This window comes from Rhea pennata, chromosome 3 (assembly GCF_028389875.1).
Source record: "Rhea pennata isolate bPtePen1 chromosome 3, bPtePen1.pri, whole genome shotgun sequence".
NCBI classification, from domain to species: domain Eukaryota; kingdom Metazoa; phylum Chordata; class Aves; order Rheiformes; family Rheidae; genus Rhea; species Rhea pennata.
Window position 1 is genome coordinate 13,195,516 of NC_084665.1, and position 24,476 is coordinate 13,219,991.

At 37.3% G+C, this 24,476-nt stretch overlaps 1 protein-coding gene across 3 annotated transcripts in view; it reads right to left on the reverse strand.

Moving 5' to 3' along the window:
• TMEM63A (transmembrane protein 63A) overlaps positions 1-24,476 on the reverse strand; it is a 33,826-nt gene that overhangs the window by 3,954 nt on the left and 5,396 nt on the right. For all 3 annotated transcript variants that reach the window (XR_009957843.1, XM_062571599.1, XM_062571597.1), the window contains exons 4-20: positions 23,873-23,936; positions 22,343-22,380; positions 21,024-21,166; positions 17,861-17,912; positions 16,644-16,752; positions 16,305-16,375; positions 15,794-15,874; positions 15,220-15,343; positions 14,730-14,863; positions 11,782-11,919; positions 9,845-9,998; positions 8,987-9,093; positions 7,264-7,350; positions 6,506-6,568; positions 5,349-5,511; positions 4,132-4,237; positions 1,611-1,778 (exon numbers count right to left, since the gene is read on the reverse strand). Coding sequence is in view for 2 of the 3 variants with exons in the window: in XM_062571599.1 (XP_062427583.1) it covers positions 1,611-1,778; positions 4,132-4,237; positions 5,349-5,511; positions 6,506-6,568; positions 7,264-7,350; positions 8,987-9,093; positions 9,845-9,998; positions 11,782-11,919; positions 14,730-14,863; positions 15,220-15,343; positions 15,794-15,874; positions 16,305-16,375; positions 16,644-16,752; positions 17,861-17,912; positions 21,024-21,166; positions 22,343-22,380; positions 23,873-23,936 (1,802 nt within the window). In the remaining variant the exon portion in view is untranslated. The remainder of the gene's footprint in view (positions 1-1,610; positions 1,779-4,131; positions 4,238-5,348; positions 5,512-6,505; positions 6,569-7,263; positions 7,351-8,986; positions 9,094-9,844; positions 9,999-11,781; positions 11,920-14,729; positions 14,864-15,219; positions 15,344-15,793; positions 15,875-16,304; positions 16,376-16,643; positions 16,753-17,860; positions 17,913-21,023; positions 21,167-22,342; positions 22,381-23,872; positions 23,937-24,476) is intronic.

Consider the following 24,476-nt stretch of genomic DNA (forward strand, 5'->3'; position numbering starts at 1 on the left):
GCCTTCCAGCTGAGATAAACACCTTCTGTAGACAGTCAAGTGCTATTTGATTTTGACATAGAGCTGGGATAGACTAAATGATCTCAAGGTCCTTCAAGTCTTACATTTCTGCGGTGAGAAAACAGGGTATTATCACTGTACTACGTAACTAGACTGAAGTATCTATAAACTATACAAGGCAAACTATACAAATCAATGACTAAACAGCCAAGCCTTACACTTCATAAACTGATTTATTTTGCAGATAAGGAAGCAGAACCCTCCTCCCTCTCCTTCCTTCTCCTTTGGACAAGGATCAGCAATGAAACCAACAGCAATGAAATCAAAACCTTAAGCTCCAGCCTCTCAGCCTCACACAACTTGACGAGACTGCCTTTTGCACTGACAAACCCTGAAGAACATCCCATAAAAAAAATGTAACTGTCTTGGCCCCAAGCCAAACACAATAATCCAATCTGCATTTTCCATTACTAAGTTCTGTGACAAATGATGCTCTTACTGTAGACACAGAATGAGAAAACATTATTATAAAGATTTAATTTTTACTACACTAAGTTTTCCTTTATAATTCAATTAAAAAGGCAAATCAATTGCTGTGACTGGAGTTTATTTTTCCAAAACACGCTTTAGAAACTCTGCTGTTACTTTTAGAGTACATGGATTGGTTAGTCTAGTAATTAATCTGCTTCTTACATTCACAGGGAGTTAACTCTAAAGAGTTAGATGACAGTCTGCCAACAATATCTTTTTCACTATCACTGTGCTAAAAAAATATTAAGCAACACACTGATTTGTCGCTGTTGGCGTGAAAGCCTATGTGGTTTGCGGCCTGCGTGCCGCAAGAGGGCAAAATGCAATTAGGTACCAATGGCTGCAGGAAGGGAAACTCAGCTCCTTCTCACATCACCAACATCCCTGCTCCATGCCAAGTACTTTCTCCTACATCACAGGTAAAGCAAGCCATAAGCCATGGCCAACCTTTCCTGGAGCCATTTGTATATTACAGCAGATGCTATCAATGTCAAGTATTTGCAGAACACAGAACATCTGTACTTGTAAAATGAATTAAATACAAAACATGGGTTTTTAAATTAGAATATGGGGAGGAGAGTCACTATCTCACTGCAGTGTAATGTTTAATAGATGATGTGGAGTAAAGGTCTTGGTATCATTAGTCAACGCTTTAATTTTTTTCTAACTGATAGCTGTGCAGAGGCAGTAGCCAACTCACAGAGGCAAATTAAATTTGTGCATAGAGAATACAAATGCACGCAGTGAAGCTAGAGCCCATCTTACTAGAAGAAGCTAGTTCTGAACCGACTTTTAATTTAATTAACGGAGTTTTACTGTTTGTCACTCAGTAGCCAACCTGGCCAATTCAAACCCTCAGATCTGGGGAACATACGATCTCCTATAAAGAAAAGGAATAGGATGCTCCATGTAAACAGCTTGAAGTTAATATATCAGACACAAGCAACATTACTTCCCATTTGCAGAAGCAAAAAGACAAGCTGTGAAGACTGCAAAGTCTATGAGACTTCCCATGTAATTCTAGATAAGCTGACAAGAGAAGTTGCAATAGCTTCTCAGGGAAAAAAGCAATAACTTACCTAGTCGCAAAAATGAGAAAAAATAGAGCCAGAAAAGGCAGAGAATTGGAGCTGCCAGGGCCTGATTCACAGCTGCAAAGTGGATCTTCTTCTCCAGCTTAGCAGGGAGATATGCATAATAAAGGTTGTGACGGTCAACCATGTGCTTCAGGAGTATATATATTAAGCCTGGAAGGGAGAGAGAGCCAAGAACAGTAAAAAGCAGCAGTTCTGCAAGATCTATACTAACGAGGTGACTTAAACAACAGACACCAACAGCCTGCCCCAAGGTTGTTCATGCGGCCGGGGCTGGGTCTCCAGGCCAAGACCCCCAGAGTATCCTTGTCCCCTTCTCCTCATTCATCTCTGCTGCAGCCCTGGCACCACTTGCACTCCCAGAGCACACACAGGGCTCCTCCCAGCACTGGGAACGGGGCAGGGTGCTAGGGAGGACGTGCAATGCCCATGCTGGAAATGCAACTGGTAACTCCCTCACCACAGCACTGGTAACAGAAGAATGGTCTAACAGTAGCTTGATGTTTCCCTCCCAGTCTTCATTAAATAATGCTTGAATTTCAAGTCAACTTGTCTTATCCCAAAAGAGCCAGCTACAGCTGTGACAGCTATGAATTTCAACAGCTCTGGCATGCAGCAGTACATTCAGATATTTACAGTCAGCACACAGAGAAAGCTCTTACTCTATTTCTGTGGAATTAAGCTGCATTTTTCCAATATTACCTACACAAGCTGAGGTTTATTTTACAGTCTGTTATGTAGATATATTTAATTTGGACATGCTTCTCTTGTAGTAATGACGTCTGTGCATCTGTCTTTCTACCAGCTTTTTGCTAGTGGATTCTTCAGGGTTTTCGGTCTGTTATTATTCACTTAGCATACTAACACACGTTATAGATAATATGCCTTGAGAGGAACAGCAGGTTCATCTACATGAGTGTCAGCAAAGGAGACAGTTGAGTTTTTCTGAGTAATATACATACTTTGCCATCTCAGTGATAATATTTTGCACCATTTCACTGCTGTATTTGGTCCAAAAGCATTACATTTCAATTTTTTTTTCTTTTTTCAGAACTATTACTTTGTCTGTAGCATGCAGCAGTTTATAAAAAATGAACATCATGCATGGCTCAATTATTCATGACTGTTTTCAGAAAGAATACTAAATAATATAAACAGATGTGAAGTATGTTGTTATAAAAATCTAATCACATTTTCCCTACAATAACACTGTTGATTAAAAAGAATTCTGGCCAATATCTAATTTAGGTAATTATGTTGTTTCTAACTCTCTCAATTTTGTTTCAGAAAAGCAAAATATCAAATATATCATATGATTTAGTGATAGTTATGCCTGATAAACAGGTTTCCAGAGGGGAGATGCCTATCGTAGCTGCAATGATTTTTTTATACATAATTCTTAAGACAGTCCAACACCTTTCTGAATGACAGAATAAAATAAGAGGTAGATCATGTCAAAGTCATTAGAAATGACTTCTAAATGAGTTCTAAAAAGACAAATAATTTGTTTTGCACACCGATATAGGATTTAAAGACTAGTATAGCAAAAGGAACGAAGTGGTCAAAGTTGGACATGCAGATGACATAGGAAAGAAATTTTAAAAGATCACCAACTGAATAGAGGAAACAGCCTAAAAGAAGGAAGCCTGCAGCTGCACTGCTTCAGCACACCCTGACCTCCCAGTTCACTGATCATGTAAGCCAGGGGGTCTACCAGAGTAGGCAGCATTTCTTCTCCTGTCAGAGGACAGGAACGGTGTTCACCAAGCCCTTGTTCCAACAAGCCGTCGGGACATCAGGACCACAGAGCGTGCAGCTGCCCATAGCACTGGGATGGGCACAGCCCCTCCTCTCATCCTATTCCAGCTGACATGGAATTTCAGATCAATGGTTAATAATACAGAAGAGTTGTGGCAGTGTCAAGGAGAGATCAGGGAGTTTTCCAGTCTCTTACTACTGGATCAACATACTTGCTTTTGTGCTTCCTTTTACATGCTTCAGTCAAACTCTCTGACAAATCTTTTCTAATGTGCCTAAATGTACCTGGGGACTAAAACATCTCAAGTGAAGTTTGACTGCTTAAGCTGGATCTCCAGGTTAGATATCCTACACAGCCTGCTTCTTCGAGAGCTTAAGAACTCAGAGATTAAAAAACAAACAAACAAACAAGCAAACAAACAAACAAACAAACACGCACTCCTCATCCCCAAATCTATCCAAACTCCTACACTTAACTATTAAGACCATCAACAGACACAGCCAATACACTCAATCTTTAGAAATAAAATAGGCATAAAATTGGCAAGTGATAAAATTTATCACTTTCAACTTCAGTACAAGCATTAAGTAATTAATCTGCCCTACTTTTCATGAGAAGGGAAAAAACTAATCTTGGATCAGACAGTGATCACCAGCATCCAAACTAAGAACTCAGAACTGGGCCTTCCAAAACTCCCACATGCCCCCAGCTCCCTCACATCACGCAGGTGCTCATCAGAAAACTTACCGAATGGGACAATGATGGGGCAGGTAATGCTATAGGCCATGATGACAGTGAACACACATAACATCCAGGCGTACATTGCTCCAAATTCATATTCAAATGCTTGTTGCTATGAACAAAAACAAAACACCTCAACTCTCATTTCATCTATCAACACATCAGGAATTAGAGTCAGTAAAGCAACAATTCACCTTCTCTTATTCTCTCCCTATGAGAGAGCAGTTATTTTCCTGAGAGGCCTAAACAATGTAAGCAGACAGATATAAGTATGATGTGTTCTGAATAATCAGTTGCAGAAAATATGCTACTTCTTTCATAACCTCAAAGGAATTCCTCAAGGAATCTGTTTTCATCTAAAAGAAGCAACTACTTAAAATAATAAGGCAGAAAGTAATAGTGCTTAACTCAGAACTTTGATCTCACTACAAATGCCACTGAATTGGTATTATTCCCTGCACTGCCTTTCACAGTAGCTCAAGATAACTGAAGCTTTGGTGTGGTCAATACTCCTATTGATTCTTAGCTGAACCTCTTCGGATATGAAAACAATACAAAATGGTTCTGTATTGTTTAATTTCATCCAGAGCATGGGTAATAGGCAACAGTTAACGTAAGTGACTGTTTAAATGATGGGTTCCATTTTTGATAGTATCTTTTAGATCCATTAAAAAGAAGAATGGGGGCAGCTGTATACAGGTTTAACTTAAGTTTCCATCCTAACATCTTGAATTTCAGGCCATAAGAAGGCGTATCACCTGGAAGTGAAAGCCCAGTTCTTAAAATGGGACATAGATGGACAAGTACTTTATTCTGCTACGTGTATGTTCAGATTAAGGTATGCACTCACATGACTGCAAGTTTGTGCACACCTGTGGGCTGACAGAACAAGCTCTAACTATGTACAGACCCAAACTTAAAAAAAAGATAGAAGTGTATTATAAATTCAAAAGTCACCACAAAACTCTCACTTGGAGATATGAAGAGAATATGTTGCAGTTCAGAGCTTGGATTTTTATTTGTGACCACTCCTGATATGAATAATTACCTCACAGTTTCCTATGCTGCAAGGGAAGGGGATACAAGGCTTTCATGGTTGAGCAAAATAAACATCAAAAAAGTGACAGGAGCTGATAGTTAATATTATGAAGATTGGGGGCTCCCACTGTTTCTGATAAACATCAGTCATTTAATTGCCCCCTGCTAAGGAGAGGCTCTAATACCTGTTTAATATTTTTCCTTTCTGCTGTGGACTTGGCCATTATCATGCGTATGGTGTAAAGGATGAGGCCAGGTAGGCGCAGCAGCTCCATCCCATTGCCAATGAAAGCAGAGGCAATCACGTAGTTCACAAAGAAGGCTCCCTGGTCAGGCAAAAAGACGCATCTGCAAGGAAAGATATCAGACAGTAACTGGAAAACAGACTAGAAAGTAGGAAGAGCATACAGATGACAAATCCCTATCACCTTTGGAAATACCTCTCCATAAAGATAAGCACTGGACATCATAAGAAGTGGCTAGAGGACTTTTTATAAGATTAAGTTAAAAAACAGTACCATACAGCTTTCAATGCTGTAAGTAACCTACACTGTAAAAGCGTATTTTTATGATGCCATTGCCAGCGAGCTTCTAAGAAGGCTGGCTGAGTCACAGAGTTTGGATAAATCATTCAGGAAGAAAAACAGCAAAATTTGACGGATGGCTGATAGCAGAAGAGACCATCACTTGAGGTTTGCAACAACAACTTGAGACAAGATGAGATACAGACTGCAATACGATGATGGTCTCTCCTAGCTCAGCACCTCCCAAGTATCTTCTTGTTACTGATTTTGAAATAGTATCTAGGAACCTATTTATGTCCCAATAATTATGGCCTATTTCTTCCACCCAGTCACCTAACTAACCCCCATATCCAGTTCATAATCGAAGGTGCGTAATAATCAGTATCTGCAAGTTCGCAATCTTGGGGTAAAAACATTCAAATTTCTTAAAAATAAAAAGTCATACTGTTTTTGAAACAGTACTTGATCTCACGGTAATCCTTGGGAAAATCTCCTGTCAATGATATGCAGCAACCCTCAATACATTCTCTGGCCCTTTCTCATCTGCACTGTATCTGAATATCTTATCTTCTACAGAAATACTAAGGTTCTGAGAACAGAACCACTTCCTTATCGAATATTTGCATATGGTATTTAACAGAAAAAAAGTAAGGAGATTCAGAGCATAAGCATCTGCACTCTTCCCCCCTTATTCAGAAGCTCCATGTCATCCCACAAGGTATCAGCCTCAAGCAGGTTTTAACAAACATCAACCAAAGGTAGTCAACAGCAAAAAAACATCACGAACGATCCTGTAACAGAGAGTTGTTCATACTTACTCCAGTCTGACCGTAGATTCAGATGATTCTCTGTCAAACAGCCAACGGAAAAAAAAATCAAGGCTGAAAGAATGATGATTAATGTAATTCAGTCTCCAACACCTTAGTACTGTGTAAAAATAAATTTGTTTTTCTTTCAGTAGTTCAGATTAGAATGGTGCATATAGAGAGTTTAATCAAATAATCTGTATCTTTAGCCCTACCATGATTACTGATACTCAGTCAGAAGTAGGAAATGGTATGGAAACAAGATATACACATACATACATACATACATATATATATATGTATGTCTGCTTCATACTAACATTTTAACTTTTCATTTTAACTTTTCATTTTTAATAGATAACATATAGAAAGGAGACGCATTAACCAGTGAAACAGTACAACAGCTGTTGTACAGGTGATAAGAAGGCAGCGAAGGAAGAGGACAGCTGTAACTAAAGCGTAAGACAGACAAAGCTGGATTCTCAGCCATGACAGTGAGCATGGGCAACTTTCAACCATTTTGCTACTTATCTTCCAATATCTTAAGATTCCTGTGCTACAAGAAATGCTGGACTTAATTAACTCTTTAAAGGATGTAAGGTCCTCAGAGAAACTGTAACTTTGAAATCTAATGTGTAACGACAGTAACAGCATACACTGAAGGGGAGAGGGACAGATCACCTATATATCAACTAGCAACTAAAAACTAAACAAATTTGTCTCGTATTATAAAAATATTCAAACATTAATACATTAAACTGATTCTTTACCTGGTCAGACCAAGGGAGGGCAGGATCAACACCATGAAGATCAAAAAAATGTAGACTTTATGCATCATGATTCTGTTTTCTCCAGATCTATTGATAGAAAAAATTTACTGTGTGAGAAATGCATATGAAAGATTTTCATATCTGAAGGATTTTGCGAACAAGAAGTCAGCACCTGTGAGACTTCCAGCTTCCCTACTACATCACCCTGTTACACGATACTCACAAAACAAACACCTCTGAGGCATTCACTCATTTTGAATAAGCAGGCACGCAGCTTCTTAGACACAGAAAGTATTTCTGAACATTCATACAGACTCCAGGTTAGCAATACTATTGCCCTGCACCACTGGCAAGGAGATGTGGGAATAAATCACAGCTGGTCTCTGATCCAATGATACTCGCATCTCTCGGTTATTCATAAACAAATAGCTCTTCAAATGTTAGGCCAGGAGTTCTCAGGAACTTTTGTTAGGGCAAGTCAAGGCAGTTTTTAGGAGCGCACCAGTGCCAAGAAAATAGACCCTCAGATAAGCAACTTGACTATTAGTGCAAATCTCATGTTTGGGGGAAAAATTAATACTACTAGTGCTATGCCCTACTACAGTAGCAGGAACATCTGTGTACTGACATCACTGCCACAAAAGTGCAGCGATTGCCATAAACAATACAGACTACGTTTAAGCAGGTATCTGATATGCTATTAAAACCACAGAATTTTTATTATAGGATCACGCAGCCCTTGGGCACTGTTGGACCTACCAGTTAACAGAACTATACTGAGGCTAGAAATAGCATAGGAAATCAGATCTGTCATAGCTAGGGACTCTAGAAAACTGTTTCAAACAATACAAAAGGGCTCAAAACTCATGCACCTAATGTATCTGATAAAACAGTCACTGAAAAACATACAGCTTTGGACATGATGGCTTACAAGGGACTGGCACAATAAAAACAATTTGCACTTAGATTTAAAAAATAAACTATAGTTGCAGGCATCATGGAAAAGACTGAGTGAAATGAACAGTATTGTAATTTTATCTGGCTGTAGGTAAGAAGTTGAAGACGAAATCTGGCGTGCCAAACCAGCCTCTGCTAAGAGTTCTTCCAGTCAGCAGCACATTACTGTGCTTGATGTCCTTAGACTGCTCTGGTCATACCCAAAAATCTTCTTTTAACAGATCTGCTGGGCCTTGGCTGTGTAGGTCTTCTCAGATAACAGTAAGTAAGAGCACCAAATTGTGCACCAAGAGTTATATACAAACCACTTTTCCATATAAAACAACAAAAAGATAGGTTTTTTTTTGTTTCATTTTGAGTAACACATCATCAGCTGGTACACTTTTGCTGAAGCAGGATACTGGGATTCTGTGATGTTGAGCCACTAAGTGGCTCTGAAGGACAGTACTCCCCTGGGAGTGTGGGGTCTCACATGCTGGTTCTTGTTACAGTCTCGTCTTATATATTTTTGTTTCTGATTAAATTTTAAATATAAAGGGTGGGAAAAAAAAACAGAAGCAAATCCCATGGTTAGATTACACTTGCTGTACTGATAGAAGTGACTTAAATGCTAGACTATTGGTTATAACACTAGAACATGATGAAAACAAGTCATTCCCTGCTATGAAGGGTCTGTGGACTTAAAAGCTCCATGAAACACTGTCTCTGTTTATTACAGTAATTCAGCTGATGAGATAAGACCGAAGTAGAGGAAATACTTGCTTACTTTGTCCAGTGGGATTCCAGCAGAGTTGAGTAATATACAATTGTTGGTAGCAAAGCTGAGAAGGACCAGAGTAAGAGTGTTGGGAAAAACTGACTGACAATGGGATTCTAGTGGGGGGAAAAAGAAAAGATAAGTGTTAAAAATATTTAATGTGGCTGTGGTGGAAGAAAAGGGGCTATAAGAATTTGCGTTCTGTGAATCATAGCAGATCGGACTGTGGAAATTATGTTCAGGTGCAGATTTAAAAGGGGGTTTGTCTGGTGAGCCAAACAAAAGACAGGCGTAGGATTGGGAATTAAATTCCATGACAGTAAAGTCTCACAAGTAATTTTTTTTAAATGTAGTTTCCAGCCATTTGGGGAAAAAAAAAAAAATTAAGATGAACAGTTTGCAAGAGACTTCGTCTGCAGTTGAACTGGATCCTGCCATTTCGGTTTTGAATTCAATAAGCAAAACAAAACTATGGTATTTCACTTCAGCATTTAAAATTAATTCCTCCCTTCTCTTGGTAAAATCTGACTGCAATTTGGACTCCAGATTCCATTTTTGGCAAAAGGTATTAAATTACAATATTTAAAATTATGTAAAATTAGAATATAACTTTCACTACAAACAAATATAATACATATAATGATAGACAATTTCAGATCAACTTACTTCAGTCTGGTGTTAAGGAATAACAGAGGATCAAGGACCTGATTGTGGACATACTGCTTTTTTAATCTGTAGGCTACATAAAACAGTCCTGAGAATTTCAGCTGATTTTAGTTTATGTTTACTGTTTCATTTTTGTACTATATACCCATCAGTTTATCAATATTTTGGTACTGATAAATATCTACATACAGCAATACTCACATTAAGGTAACGAATAGGTTTAGTGACATTGAACTTGTCCATGGTTGAGATGATTATGGAAGGAGTAGTAAGAAAAAACAGTACAATAAAAAGAAGCAGATTAATGCAAAACCATCTAAACCACCATTTCAGCCCACGCACTGAAAGATTATTCCTGCCAAACAAAAGGACATAAAAACAAGCAGTAAGTATCTTGCTGGTGAAAAAAGTATACTTTGTCAAGTGACAGGTGGCACTGCTTTTCTAAATCTGGCTTTCATATTTTTAAAGTTGTGTAACGAAGTACTAAAAAACCCTTCAGTTGCTATTAAAGAAAACAGTGCCACCTTTCTTGAAGGATAACATAAATTGTACTTTCAGAACATATTAGTTTTTCAGAACACTTTAAAACACAAAGTCCAACACTTTCACTATTTAATAATACAAAAGTACTAAACAGGAAATTAGAATGAGAAGAGATTGAAGCTATACGGAGAACTGTTGTAGGGAGACTAGCTACCAAAGGCAGAACCCACCAAGAAATCATTAAAAAAAATAAACCAAACCAAAAAACATGCATCCCCTCCTCCCATTTTAAAATAGTAACTATAGATGTTAAACAGCAATACAGTTCTTAAACATTATCTGAAGTGGTCCCCAAAAGGATTGGGATGATTTGAACCTCAGCCAAAGCCAACCACTTAGAACTGACAAAACAACAGACAGAGAGGCTCAATATTCTCCCCCTTAACAATGACTCTCTTGGTCAGCCTACATAAGTAGCAAACTTCTTTGCCTCCTCTTCCTCAAGGAAAAAAAATCTTCAGAGATGTTTAGAAATGCTTTGTAAATGCTTCAACCCACTGAATCTCATGGATAACTTCCTGTGTCCCTACAACACTGCCTGAAGGAGGAGGGAAGAGGAAAGGAAGCACACACCTGTGAGAATCTTTTCATGAAAAAGGCAAGTTAAAGTGATCCTACTTGAAAAGCAGCTTGCAAGAGATTCTCAATTATCATCTCAAAACATCACAGAAGGAAAAAAGCAGCTAAGAATCATGGTTGTCTGCTTCATGGTTAAGGTTCTGTACTTTATTCCAAACTGCAAAACTGTAGTTCTAGAGATAATTTCTCAATTATTAGAAATAGATGCTACAGTTGCATTAAAAACTTTTAAAAGCATTATAAAAGAAGAAAAGTTACTCTTTTTAAAAGTATGTTAGAAACCGATGAAATACAGTAAACTTGCATGTGTTTGGTCTCACTTGCAGTTTTGTGTTGGGCAATGGAAGTGTCAGCAAAAATTGTCATACAAGGTTGGATCAATATGATCCACGTTTAAGTTATCTGCAAAGTAAATTCAGTGGTTTTTAGCCTATAAACATAGTAGAGGCAGCACAGGAACAGCTCGATTGAAAAAAGAATTATCTATTTTCAGACATTCTATAAGTGGTGGGTAAACTCTGGAAAGTTTACTGGTTCAGTAACAAAATTTTTGAAGATAGACCATAGTTTGTAATAGTCTTTGTAATGGAGTGAATCAAGTTATCCTCATTACATGGCAACTCAAAAATTATAAATACTTTTGAAATACTCAGCACTAACAAGTTGCTTACCTAAGATCTCAACACTAAATATGCATTAACCTCAAAAAAAGAAAAAAAAGGAAAAAAAAATGAAATGCTGAGGCACAGATACTAAGTTTGTTTGTTTGTTTGTTTGTTTTTAATTAATAGGAACTGTAGATACCAGGGCTTTGAGATAGCAAAACTGAGCCTCTGAGAGACCTCCTCAAGAGGGCTGAAGACCACCAGCGATGGAAATAAAGATGTAGACCACCCAAATCCAAGTACTATGTGAAGACATATGGTTAGACAGAATGCACTGAGCCCTCTTCTTCTGCCCCCATTTTAAACCTACATTACCATAAATAAACAGAAGGAAGACACGAAGCTTACCAACATATATTCTCAGGATATGGAGCATATGTAACTCTCCAGTTTGCTATACAAAGCTCTCTACTATAGGATGATGGCTGGGGTTCTCCTTTACACTTAATACTCTGACATTTGCAGGCATTGAAGTCCTTAAGGATACTGTAAGGAAAGAGAGTAAAGAGAGTAGGAGGATTTTCCCAAGTTTTTCACCTGAAAAACGCTGCATGTATCAGAAGGGAGATTTGCAACAGTGGTAATCTTTTTTTTGCTTTTAATAATCAGAGATTAAGATAATATTTAGACAACAACATAACATCACAACATGCAATAAGTATTTATATGATAGCCGTTGCCACATGATTGAGATTTTACAAAGCTTGCAAAGAAAAAAAAAAAGTTGTTCAAAATGCTCAATGCTTCTACTAATATGAACAACAGCAGCAACTTTTATATTAAAAAAAAAAAAAAAAAAAGTCTGATCGCCTCCATGGGAGGGAAAAAAAAATCCCCAGCCCCAAAAGACCTCTTTATGGAATCACAGCTGTTGTCAAACCAAGGCAGACTAAAGGATCAGTCCCCACTCGTTTTATCACGCCGATGTCAGGACTGGCCAATTTAGCTTTGAGTATCAATTCTCAACAGACTTTTATCATGCTGGTATCCCCACAACTAGAATATTACCTTCTTTTGCGCACTCCCAAAATGAACTCAATATTTAATTCTCTCTAATTTTATCTTACATTGACTGTCAATTCCTAATGATATTAGAAGGTAAAAATTAAGGTATTTAACCCAAATTTAAACATGGCCAGAATAAATGCTTTCACAGATTTCTCAAGAGACACCAGCAGAAGTGTTAGGCATATATTCAGGAGTAGCGCAACTGTGTGTGTTATGGTTAAAAGGAATTCCACTCCATGTGAGCTCTGATTCACTATCATGGAGATAGTTTACATTATCTTGAATGGTTGTACTCAAACTCCTGAACATGCTTATTCCTCCGTGGTGTTCCTAACATAAAACAAAACAGAAGAACATACAGACTAAAATCAAGCAAAAAAAAAAAAAAAAAAAAAAAAAGAAAGAAAGAAAGAAAGAATTTCTCCCTTACCAGAATTTAAGTAGTGATGTCAAACTGTCAGCATCTTGCAGCAGCAAGAATTTAATAAAGTTAATTACACTTTGATCATTTATTTTTTAAACATACATCTGAAGCAAGATTTAGGGCTTTCAACTATATCAGAAAGCACCATCATTAACTAAGCTTCTACAACCATATGACTCCATGAACCTCAGTCCCAACTTCCTGTTTCTCCCATTCCATTTCAGTACTCTGTGTAATAAAGACCGCTAATGGCAGGATGTAACTTTCTGATTTGATGTTAGCTTCAACTTCAAGTGTCATGTAATGTATTTTTCCAAGGGACAGAGCTCATTGCATCAATTCCAAGATAAACAAACCAGAATCTTCTCAGTTTTCTTGATAATTCAACTCAGAAGATGCAGGCAGTACAACTCAGAAGACACATCCAGAGAGAGAACCCATCAAAATTGTATAACGGAATCTAGCCACTAGAGAAGAAACTTAAATGCTTATTTTTTCTTTGGGTTCCACATCTTAAAAGGTCATTTCATGCTCCAAATTCTCTAAATACAGTTTATAACGTAACATAATTAGAAAAGGGAGAGATTTCACCCTGTAATCACTACTCGATTATAGGGCAGCATGCAAAACATTCTCCAGCATCTCAAATTCCTGCAGGAAACCCTATGCCTCAGACTTCCTTGACACCAAAAACTGTCTCTCTAATGTGACTTGAAAGTGAAGACAATATTGGCAATTTAAACCAAACAAGTTATGAAGTGCATTATTTTTTTTTAACAGAAATATTATCCTGCTTCCCTTTACCCTCTTGGTATTAGTAAGAGATGCCCACAAACTGCCCACAAAGAACAACCATATACACATCTTCACTAGAAACATCTGAGTTAAAGATGATGAGCATCTTTTGATATTAGGCCTACCTACGTATCTACAATAACAGATAAGACAGGTATATAAAACGGAGTAAATATGTCTGAAGTTTGAGGGGGAAATTTTGAGGGTCATATAGATAATCAGCAAGTATATTACAACAGATCGAGTCACTTAACCCTCTCTACCATCTTGCAAAGTAGTAACTATTACCAAAAATTAGAATATATGGTGTAACTTTTGCAACAGTCCAACTTTAACCAAGCAAACTTTGCACTGATCCTCTTTATATCTTACCTTTCTAGCAACTTGCTTGTTCACCATGCTGCTTTTCATATATACAAATAAATACACTGATTTACATACACACACAAACATATGATACAAAAAACCTGAACACAAATATGCATGTATTTTACTGAATCCTGCAGAACAAGTTATTAAACTTGCTACTTAATTTCTCAAAGACACAGAAGTAGGCAATAAAAGTTTCTCCTTTACTCTGCCAAGTTGCCAGTGCTTAACATCCAGAGACTACCTTAGAAAAAGTAATTCAGCATCTACAGTTAGGTCAGTCATTGACTCCTACTTTCAGATTACTAACCAGCATTATAATTTGCACCCACCACAAAAATTCTGTCAAATATCAGACTATTTGCACACTAGAAAATGGAGAGATCAGTAGCTCAGATTCATGAACCAATTACTCTGTTATTCCATTAACTTGGATAGATGGATTGGATCCTGCACAGAAGAGAAACTCTCCTTAACCCAACAGCTCTCCAAGGCCATTCAGACACATATCCTTGTCTGAAGTACAAGCTAAATGCAGAATTCTGAGGAAGCTTGCTGGTAAGCAGAACAGACCAAATCCACAGGACGGTGAAGAAGAAGAAAGGAAGAAGAACCAACATAAGTGAACAAGTGACACAAACAAGAGATCAGCTGTACTAACACAGTTAACAGAACAAACAAGACACCATACAAAACTTACTATGTCGCCATGGATTTCTCTTGAAAAGTTACAAAAGCCATTCCCAGCGGGTTCTTATGAACAGTTTGTTCCTCTTCTATGTATTCTTCTGTCAGCTTATTTTTAACTTTGGTATAATAATCTATAGCATCTTCCTGTTGAGAAATCAATGACTGTTACATCCAAGTAACAGATGGCTAGTGTCTTAATTAAAATATAGCCTACACACAGTCCCTTTCCTCCTACTACTTCCATATATTATAAAATCACATCACAATACGAAGGCAAACAAACAGAAGGTTTTTCCTTATATAACAGCTTTTGCATCAAGATCACACTTCAAAAGTTTTGAGTAATTCCTTTTCCATATTGTGCAAGAATATGAAAGACGAGAAAAATGGGATAAATGAACAGAAAATTTTCTGAAGCTCAGAAAGATGTCAAAAACTATTCTTCTCTACTATTATAATAATCTACCTAGCCATAACTAAAAGCAAACACAATCTCTTACCCTTTCACATCCTCTTATTTCACAACAGCAGAACTGACCACAAGGCTTAGGGTTGATTTGGACTCGCTTGCCGTACTTCTGATGCAGATGTTTATAGTAAGTCAGGCTTTTTTCTGCCTGTTTTCTGGACCAAACAAACAAACAAAGAAAACAAACAAACAAAAAAAACAAACTTAAGGAGACTATAACCCCAAAGAGAAAAAGTTACATCAGGGACTAATAACGTAAATCAGTCCCCAAAGATATTCACATACCTTATTTTGGCTACATAACAAAATTTCTTTTCAAACCTGAAATAGCATTAGTCGGTCTAGACTTGTCAGGTTCCCCTCCCCCCAGAAAGAAAAAGAAAAATAAAATTATTCTAGGATAGCCCAGAACACAAGTGTTTTCCTTCCTGTGATTAGTATCTCTGGCCAATGAAACTGAATCTCAGAGTTACAAATTCAAGCACTAGGTTTTCTGCTTCGTACCACCTGCTAAAAATAATTAAGTCGAAGCTTATCTTATGTAACATACAGAGTATCCTACCTACAAAGAATGTAGTTTAGATTTAGATTATAAACAAAAGTACCTTTTTTTGGACAGATAAAGAAGCCTGGCTACATCATAACATAGCTGGACCTCTAGCACATTGCAAGTTGGGTAAGCAGCCCTGAAAAGCAAGCAATAAACGAGTACAATGAGAACATAAGTTACAGAGAAGATGTTTCACAGGAGCATCACTGAGGCCTGACTCGCATCTTAGTCAAATATTTCATTTCTGAATGAAGTATCATGGAAGTGGAGAAACTTCCACAGAAACCCTTACTGAAAATTAATTTAATGAGATTTGCAGCATTATTCACAAATAAAGGCAATAGGGTGCCAGGAATGAAAAGTGTGCATATATAGCAACTTCCTAAGATTCTAACTTTAATATCAGCTAACTAGCTTTATGAAAATATCATATTTCAATTCTGGTCTCTATTCTGTAGGTCCAACACTACAATATGGATTTTAAACAATCCAAAAGCCAGACACTACCGCTTTGGGCAGTTTTAGATCTCCTGTTCCTAAAGATACTATTCAAACATGGAACATACGTGAAATGGCCTTGTATGGTCTCTTCTTTTGCATTTTTAGGAAGACCAGTTACAAACAATGTGCATTTAACCTGTAAGAGAAAAAACATTCCGATTCTGAAAAACCGTACCACTAATGAAAAAACAAGAATATGAGGAAAGCAGTAACACAGCACAAGCACCTGTGATGAGGGTAGGGAGAAAGGCAGAGAGGAAATTCTGATTTTAATGAAAACTGCACCAATTTAAGATAGTACCACATTTATCCTCTACATTGGTAACAGGACAGCAACATTTCACAAATTCCACCCTACATCTCTCCACGAGCTATTTTTTTTTAAACCAAATACAAAAACTTACTATATCTTCCTCCTTGTACGTGACATACTTCATGTGATGTCTCATGAAGACAACAGTCAGAATCAGGTAAACAACAGCAAAAGCTGTGTGCAGCCAAAGAAGATTGTTACTGTAGGATAAAACATGAATATGGGAAATAGGAAGAATTAGTTACCTAATTGATCCAAGGAGGTCTCAAAACATTAAGCAGATAAGAACACCAGTTTGAACACAAATGGACAAAAAAAGTAGTAAGTAGTAGACGGTTATGTCCACAAAGATGCTTTGGACAATCATTAGGGTTACCCGTAAAATTTTGTCATAAATAAGTAACAGATCTTCGAAGATCACAGCTATTCTATGACATGGACAACTTCTAGGCAACATTTGTCTTGCATTTCCTTATTCATATGACCAATAGCACACTCCACGCTCTTTACCAAACGTTTTTTATTGGTCTTCCTACTTTCTGTGATGAGCACATAACTAAACTCTTCCTGAACACAGTCTTTACCCAATTTGAACACAGCCTGAATACAGGGAGTAAAGTCTGCTTCTCCAGTAGCTCCTTTCACAAAGCTCACAAGAATTCTGTTCTGTGAACAGTTTTACAGTTTTTTAAAGAGCACTAATAATTACAATTAACCTAAAATAAAGCAATCTCTCACCAACCTCCAAGTACAAAGGAATCATTGTAAGGTTAAAGAAAGTGCATCAGCAAAAACACTAACTAGGCTTAAGAGCAGGTATTGTGCTTTTTGTTTTTTCAAGATTAAGTAATACAACAGATTAATTGTACAATTTTGTAATTCAACTATGACTGAGACTTTAAGTCTCAGACAGGAGAGACAGGTACACACATAAATCTGATGCAAGAGAATTTAAGTCATCTGAGCTACATATTCTAGTAAAACTGCAAGCTTTATTTTGCTTTCTGAAGTATGGTTTATTTTAACATGGAAAATTCTGAAAATAACATTGCTACATGAGCAGTTATTAGTGAAGAGAAATGTGACGTAGAAAAGTAAGAGCAGAGAGAGTAGAAGCCAAATTTCTAGATTTCTTATCAATACTGCAATTGTATAGCCTGAAGCAGAACATATCCCAGTTTCATTTGATGAAGTGTGAATAAGTAATTCCTACTCCATGAGGCATTCTGCAAGTATCAATTCATACGGTTAGACACTATGGTAAGAAGCAGATAAAAGCATAAAAAATACTCTTAAAGATTTACTTACCCAGTTTGTAAATTTACTATAGTTGTTCTTCCAAAACTATAGGGATCTTTATCTGAGAACAACAAAAAAATAGCAGCATAATTAACTGGTGCAAAATTCATATGCAATCCATGATAAAGTTAGATTTTATTTATTTTTTAAAAAGGTTGACATACTTCTCATTAAAGCTGATCATGTTCATCTTTAAAAAAGATTCAGAATCAAAAGTAATGCTGGTCTATACTGTATTTCATTTTAAAGTTGGAATCCTCTCCCTCCACCCAAGATTATACCTATCAAGAGAAATAACTGATTATTTTTAAAAGTTTGAATATTAGATCTCTGCAGCATATTACCTTCCTCCTTCCACTCTTCCTTCACATCCATTAACAATGCTGTTTAGGAACCAGGATCTATTTCCTTCACATTTTTAGTCCATCTTCACTGGTTTCTTATCTCAGCTATTTACTTAAACTACCTGAATTTCAATATTCTGAAAACAGTATTGGTAACTTTACTAAGGTCAAGAGTGAGAAAGTTTACACAGTGCTGTCTTTAAATTGACAAGCCTTTTTTTAAAAAAAGGAGGGGGGAGGGAAGTGAGTGAAAATTTAGTTTGTGCAGGTGAAAGAGCTATAGTGTATTTGGAAAGCTAAACCAACTTCCAGCATAGGCTGTTAAATCACATTACAAGCTGGGCCAGCACAGTAGAAAGAACCACGTATGCCCAAAAGCAAGATGCAACATGGGGCAGGGGAGATTGCGCAAGGAAAGACATCAAAGCTTTCTACTTCTTTTCAGCTCTATCTCCTAGCACCACAAAATTTAATTCAGGAAAACAGAAGTTAAATCCTCCTGCTTCAGAAGAACAGGCATATCATGCCATTTGAATCAGCAAGAGAATATCTACTGGAATCCAGAGGCCGAATAACATGTCCAGGTGACATACTGCAGACACAAATCGATGCCTATTACAAAATCATGTTTGATAAACACGCATGTAGTAACTACACCAGAAGGGCAAACTATGCTCAGTAAGCTCTGCAAAGGCATTGGCATTTCTTTCTTCACTTTATGAAGGTTGCTGAAGACAGCAACTAGGGCACAGGCTGTGTTAGATTTGATTCTGTAAAATGAACAATGCTGGCTGAGAACACAGAGATGGAAAGCAAGTTAGGTGAAATGACAAAAGGATCCTTTGAAAGGAAAAAAAAAAAGAAACAGAAATAATGTTCTGATTATATTAATAATCTGCCTTCTTTAAGAAAACAGATACAAAAGATATCATAGGAGGAAAAGTCAGAGATGGAAGTTCCTCTATAGTGGGATAGTTTGGACCTCTGCCTTTAGTATTGTTTCTTTGAGGAAGGCTAAGAAATATACCTCGAAAGCAAACTGGTAAGCCACAAGCACTTCTACTCACAGGTAGGAGTAAACAAAACTAGGTCACATTATTAAGGATAACAGAAGAGAATAATCTCTGGGACAAAAATCAGAAGTCAACATACAAAGTAAGATGTAACTGTAGTGTAAGAATGTAGTGGTACATTGGCAAGTACTCTGGTTGAGAGATCCTGGAAAAACTAAATTAATCATTCCTTTTTTCTACTGCTCTTTACTAAGATGTTCAACTGTGAATAACTGTAAACATGATCTTAACAAGTCAGATATAAACTGGATTTATCAGTCTTCTTATCAAGAAGAAAAAGCACAGATGAATAGATGGTCTTCAAGTAGGTAAAATCATACAGCCTGCAGCTACAGTGTCCCCCAGGAGTCAATACTGGGTCCAGTATGTTCAACTCATACATCAATGACCTGGGTGAGGGGACAGAGTGCCTCCGCAGCAACTTTGCCAATGATATCAAGTTGGGAGGAGTGACTGATACAGCTGAGGGCTGTGCTGCCATTCAGAGACCTGGACAGGCTGGAAGTTGGGCAGAGAGGAACCTCATGACGTTCAACAAGGGCGAGTGCAGAGTCCTGCACCTAGGGAGGAATAACCCCAGGCACCAGTATGTGCTAGGGGCTGACCTGCTGGAGAGCAGCTCTGCAGACGACTTGGGAGTGCTGGTGGACAAGCTGACCATGAGCCAGCAATGTGCCCGTGTGGCCAAAAAGGCCAGTGCTATCCTGGGTTGCATTAGGAAGAACATTGCCAGTAGGCAGAAGGAGGTAATCCTCCTCCTCCTCCTCCTCCACTCATTCCTGACGAGGCTGATCTGGAGCACTGTATCCAGTATTGGGCTCTGCAGCACAAGAGAGACATGGAGCTACTAGTGTGAGTACAGTGAAGGGCTACTAAGATGATTAAGGGACTGGAGCCTCTCTCATATGTGGAAAGGCTGAGAGAGCTGGGACTGTTCAGCCTGGAGAAGAGATTGAGGAGGGATCTTATCAATGTGGGTATCTGAAGAGAAGGTGTAAAGGGACCGGGGTTAGGCTGTTCTCAGTGGTGCCCAGCAATCAGAGAAGAGGCAATGGGCACAAACAGAAACACAGGCAGTTTCATCTGAACATGAGGAAAAACTTTACTGTGAGGGTGAGAGAGAACTGGAACTGGGTTGTCCAGAAAGACTGTGGAGTCTGCACCCTTGAGGGTATTCAAAAGCTGTATGGATACAATCCTGGGGCAACGATGCTCTAGGTGACCCTGCCTGAGCAGGGGTGTCGGACTAGATGATCTCTAGAGGTCCCTTCCAACCTCAACTATTCTGTGATCGCAAAGGAGAGAACAATATGTTCTCCAGTATGACAAGTCAAAAAGTAATGGGTTTAAGTTACAGCAAAAGATATTCAAATTGGACATCAGGGAAAAATTTCTTAACTGTGAAGACAAACTTTTCCCCCCGTGACCTAAGCAAATCAACAACAACCTTAAGAGAATGTTTAGACAAACACCTGCCAAAAGGGCATAAGTCAAGTTAATACTGCTTTGAGCCTTCCAGGTCTGATTTTTTAATGACTACAAATATGTAGTCTGCCATCTTGTTTCTGATAGGAGCTTTTGCCAGACACTTGAACGATTCCTCCTGCTACCATCAAACAAATGGTCACACAAAATTACATACATTGGACTAAAAAAAAAAGTATCTTGCAAAGTTTGTTATAACAAAAGAGATCCTCAAAACTTTTGCAATGATATAGAACAGATGATTCTTCTAAGAATGTAAAATATTCTTACCAAGTAGATCACCTGACAGGTTGACAGGCAGTATGACACACACAGACAAAATACTGACAGCAATCAACAAACAAATGATGTGACGCTGGAAGGCAAGGTAATGTATGGCATCTTCACCACATCTGTCATGAATCTCATCATCACTGCATCATAGAAAAGCACACAGTCAGTCTACGCAGCTTCATTTTTTTTTAACATTAATTTCTCAGTCTATCCAGTGACTTCTCCATCAATCCCTATCAATATTCAACACTGTCATGTTCTTTTGTAAATACTTTGACTATTTTTCACTTCTAGAAACATACGTTCTTGTGTGAGATTAACAAACAAAAACTAACATGAGGGATAGGAACAAGATAGAAATAAGTGATCTGAAAAACAAACATAAATATAATTTCCTTCTATAAGGCTAGAAGCCAGTCATCTGCCATGACCTCCTGTTTTACGACAGTCACAAGCTGTTAAGTCTGGCTCTCAAACTTTAAGATTAGACTGTGACAGTATTCACCCATCTTCATAAAGGCTCCCCATGATGAAAATGATAACACAATCATTTTACTCTTATGACTCCCATTTAACAGAAGATAATAGATTTTGGAAAGGATTATCATCATTGTCAGCAGGACAGATCAACAAAATATGAATCTCTGGAAAAGGAAGGAACTGAATATAGCAGAAATGGAGAAAAACAAGTTCAATCCTCCCCTCCCATCTTTTCTGTTTCAATGTACACAACTAGAAGTTGATTTTTATCTCTCTCGACTTAGTAAATCATGATTTTTAAAGAATCAACATCACACGTCTAATGCTCATTTTCTGCAAAAGGATGGAGATGGATTTTTCCTAGTTAGCAAATTCCATCCCTAACTAAACCACTAGTTCTCCACAGAAATCCTTGCAGAGAAACCCTGGTTCATGCCTGGAGTGCTACTGGCTTCAACCCACACAGTACTCTCTGAAGGATATAAGCCTAGAGCCTAGTTATTAGCTCAGAATATAAATGCCACATAAATGCCACAGATTCATTCTCATCCACACACTGTTCCTAGGTCAGTAAATTCCTGGGTTGCTGACAGAAAGGTGATAGTATCCTGAATAAGTATTATATTATATGCTTACTTTGTTTTTATATCTTTGGTCACCCCACTATCAGTCAACATAACAGGGGTGCCTTCAATTTTAACTGTTTGTATTTAATTCTATCTACTCTGGAAAAAAATTAACATCTTTGAGTGCAAAGTCTTTTTAAAAATAATAAAAAAATAATTAAAAATGGAAAGTGCAAACAACAGCTTACTACTTCTGTTTCATATACTTACTGCATCCGAAAAGCAGCTGTCATCCAGGAACAAAATCCCTATAAACAAAGAAGCAAGTGTTAGGAGTTAAAGTACAAGAAATATCAGTTTCTAAATTATACAATTTAGAGAAGTGTTTCTATTAATCACTTTCTTAGCTAACAAGTTTCCAGTTTGTTGCTCTGAAATCACCATTTAGAAACTTACAGAAAAATACTTAACACACTAAATCCCTTTGATTTGACAGGGTATTTTATAAGTGTATCTTTAGATAGCATTTAAGATTTCTTTGACTACTTGCAAGTTTATTATTTGGGCTTCTTAAATGTCTACAAATGCATCCAAATCCCATCTCCAGTGAACAGAAGTCAAGACCAAGTTTTTTTGTGGAAAACTGATCTTAGTGGAGAGTTTTAGAGCAGAAAATGTGATTTTTCTTTTTCTTCACAGAACCATTTCCAAAGACTTTCCAGTTTCAAGGATATGCTACATAAGAGTCTAATACAAACCAGCCAGTTAAAATACAATCAAGAACAACACTGTTCTTGATAAAAAGAAAGGCTTTTTATCTAGGTTTACTAATCATTCTATGAAACTGTAGAGCAGACTGTTTTCTGCTGAATGTTACAGCAGGGTTCAAAAAAAAAAAAACTTTCATGAAAGGCCTTGTAAGTGAATAATATCTAACTGAAGAGATGCATTTTTATCCCACAGTTTTAATGACAAAGTTGCTTTAGGGCTTAAAAAAAAAGAAAAGGGGGGGAAAAAGAAAGACGACTGCACAAATACCAGAGCAATCCTGATCAAACACCAGTATGCTTTTGATGCTCAAACAACCATTTAGTTACAAGGCTAGATGTTAAATTCATGCATATACGAAACACTAAAACGTAGGCTGCCACCCTTGGACAACTCTCACGGTTTCACTCTGAAGCTACAACACAAAATGACAGAGACAGCATGAATTCAAAGACTTCAAAAAGACCATGGATGGATCCAATTAAAAGATTGGCCAAAAACTAACACAAAATCACTACGTCCTAACCAGTCTTAATATCAAGATTACTTGTCATTATTACTTGCCTCACACTTGTGTCAAGTTTCCTCTTTATGAGGAAAATGTACTATAAACACCAACTAAGTATTACGTGCAATGTGAACATAATGTAAACAACTCTTAGCTCAAAAAGTTAAGTACAAATTACTCACTATTCTTCCCCTTCTAACTCCCCCCAAACATTATTGTATAATCTTTCTTCTAATTGAAAAGAGTTACTTAAAGACAACAGTGAGACAAGGTACTGATTCACGCCAAGCACTTGCTTGTCAGGAAACCAGGAGAGATTACATAAAATGATGATTTTGATGGAACACAGTACACAATTGCACTACTGATTTTTAAGCTGAAAGACCATCTATATGCAATGACTGGTTTGTTGGGCTAGGTGGAATTGCAAATTATAGCAACTTTTACAACACGCTTTACATAAGAATAAAAATAATAAAAAAAAACTTCACATAAGAAATATACCAAAACTCTTTAATACTTACACTGTCATATTCAAGCTCTTCAGGTACTGATGAAGATGTTGATAACCGGCTATACCTTGATTCACTAAAATACAGAAGATGATGATTTTAAGTTCCTTTAGTAACAGCTGCTGGAATTTCACACAATATTTCATCTGTAATAATACTGAAGTACCTAGAGGAAGTACTATAAAATACTTTCACTTCTGAAGGCTGTAGTTTTCATGTTGTAGCATATGCTTAATTATAAAAACTTGTGCTATATCTTGTCTCAAAAAGGGAGTCATGAGCTCCTGAAGTACAAGAGCATATAACAACTAGAAATAAAACTGAATGTTTATTGGGATATTAAAGCAGTAACATTAGAGGATACAACATAGGTTTGGAAGCCTAGACAGGATAAGTTCTATAACATAGATTCCTGGTCAGATACTCCTCATTACAAGACAATACCTCTTCTTCATCTTACAACCATTACTTGAGTCTTCTCTGTACAATTCAATCTCTTAATTCCACGGTTGTGGATAAAGGAAGTGGAAGCAGGAAAAAAGGTAATTGCTGTTTATTTGTTAACATTTCACTTGCCTACACATTCATGTTTACAGTGTGCTTCTGTGACAGAAGA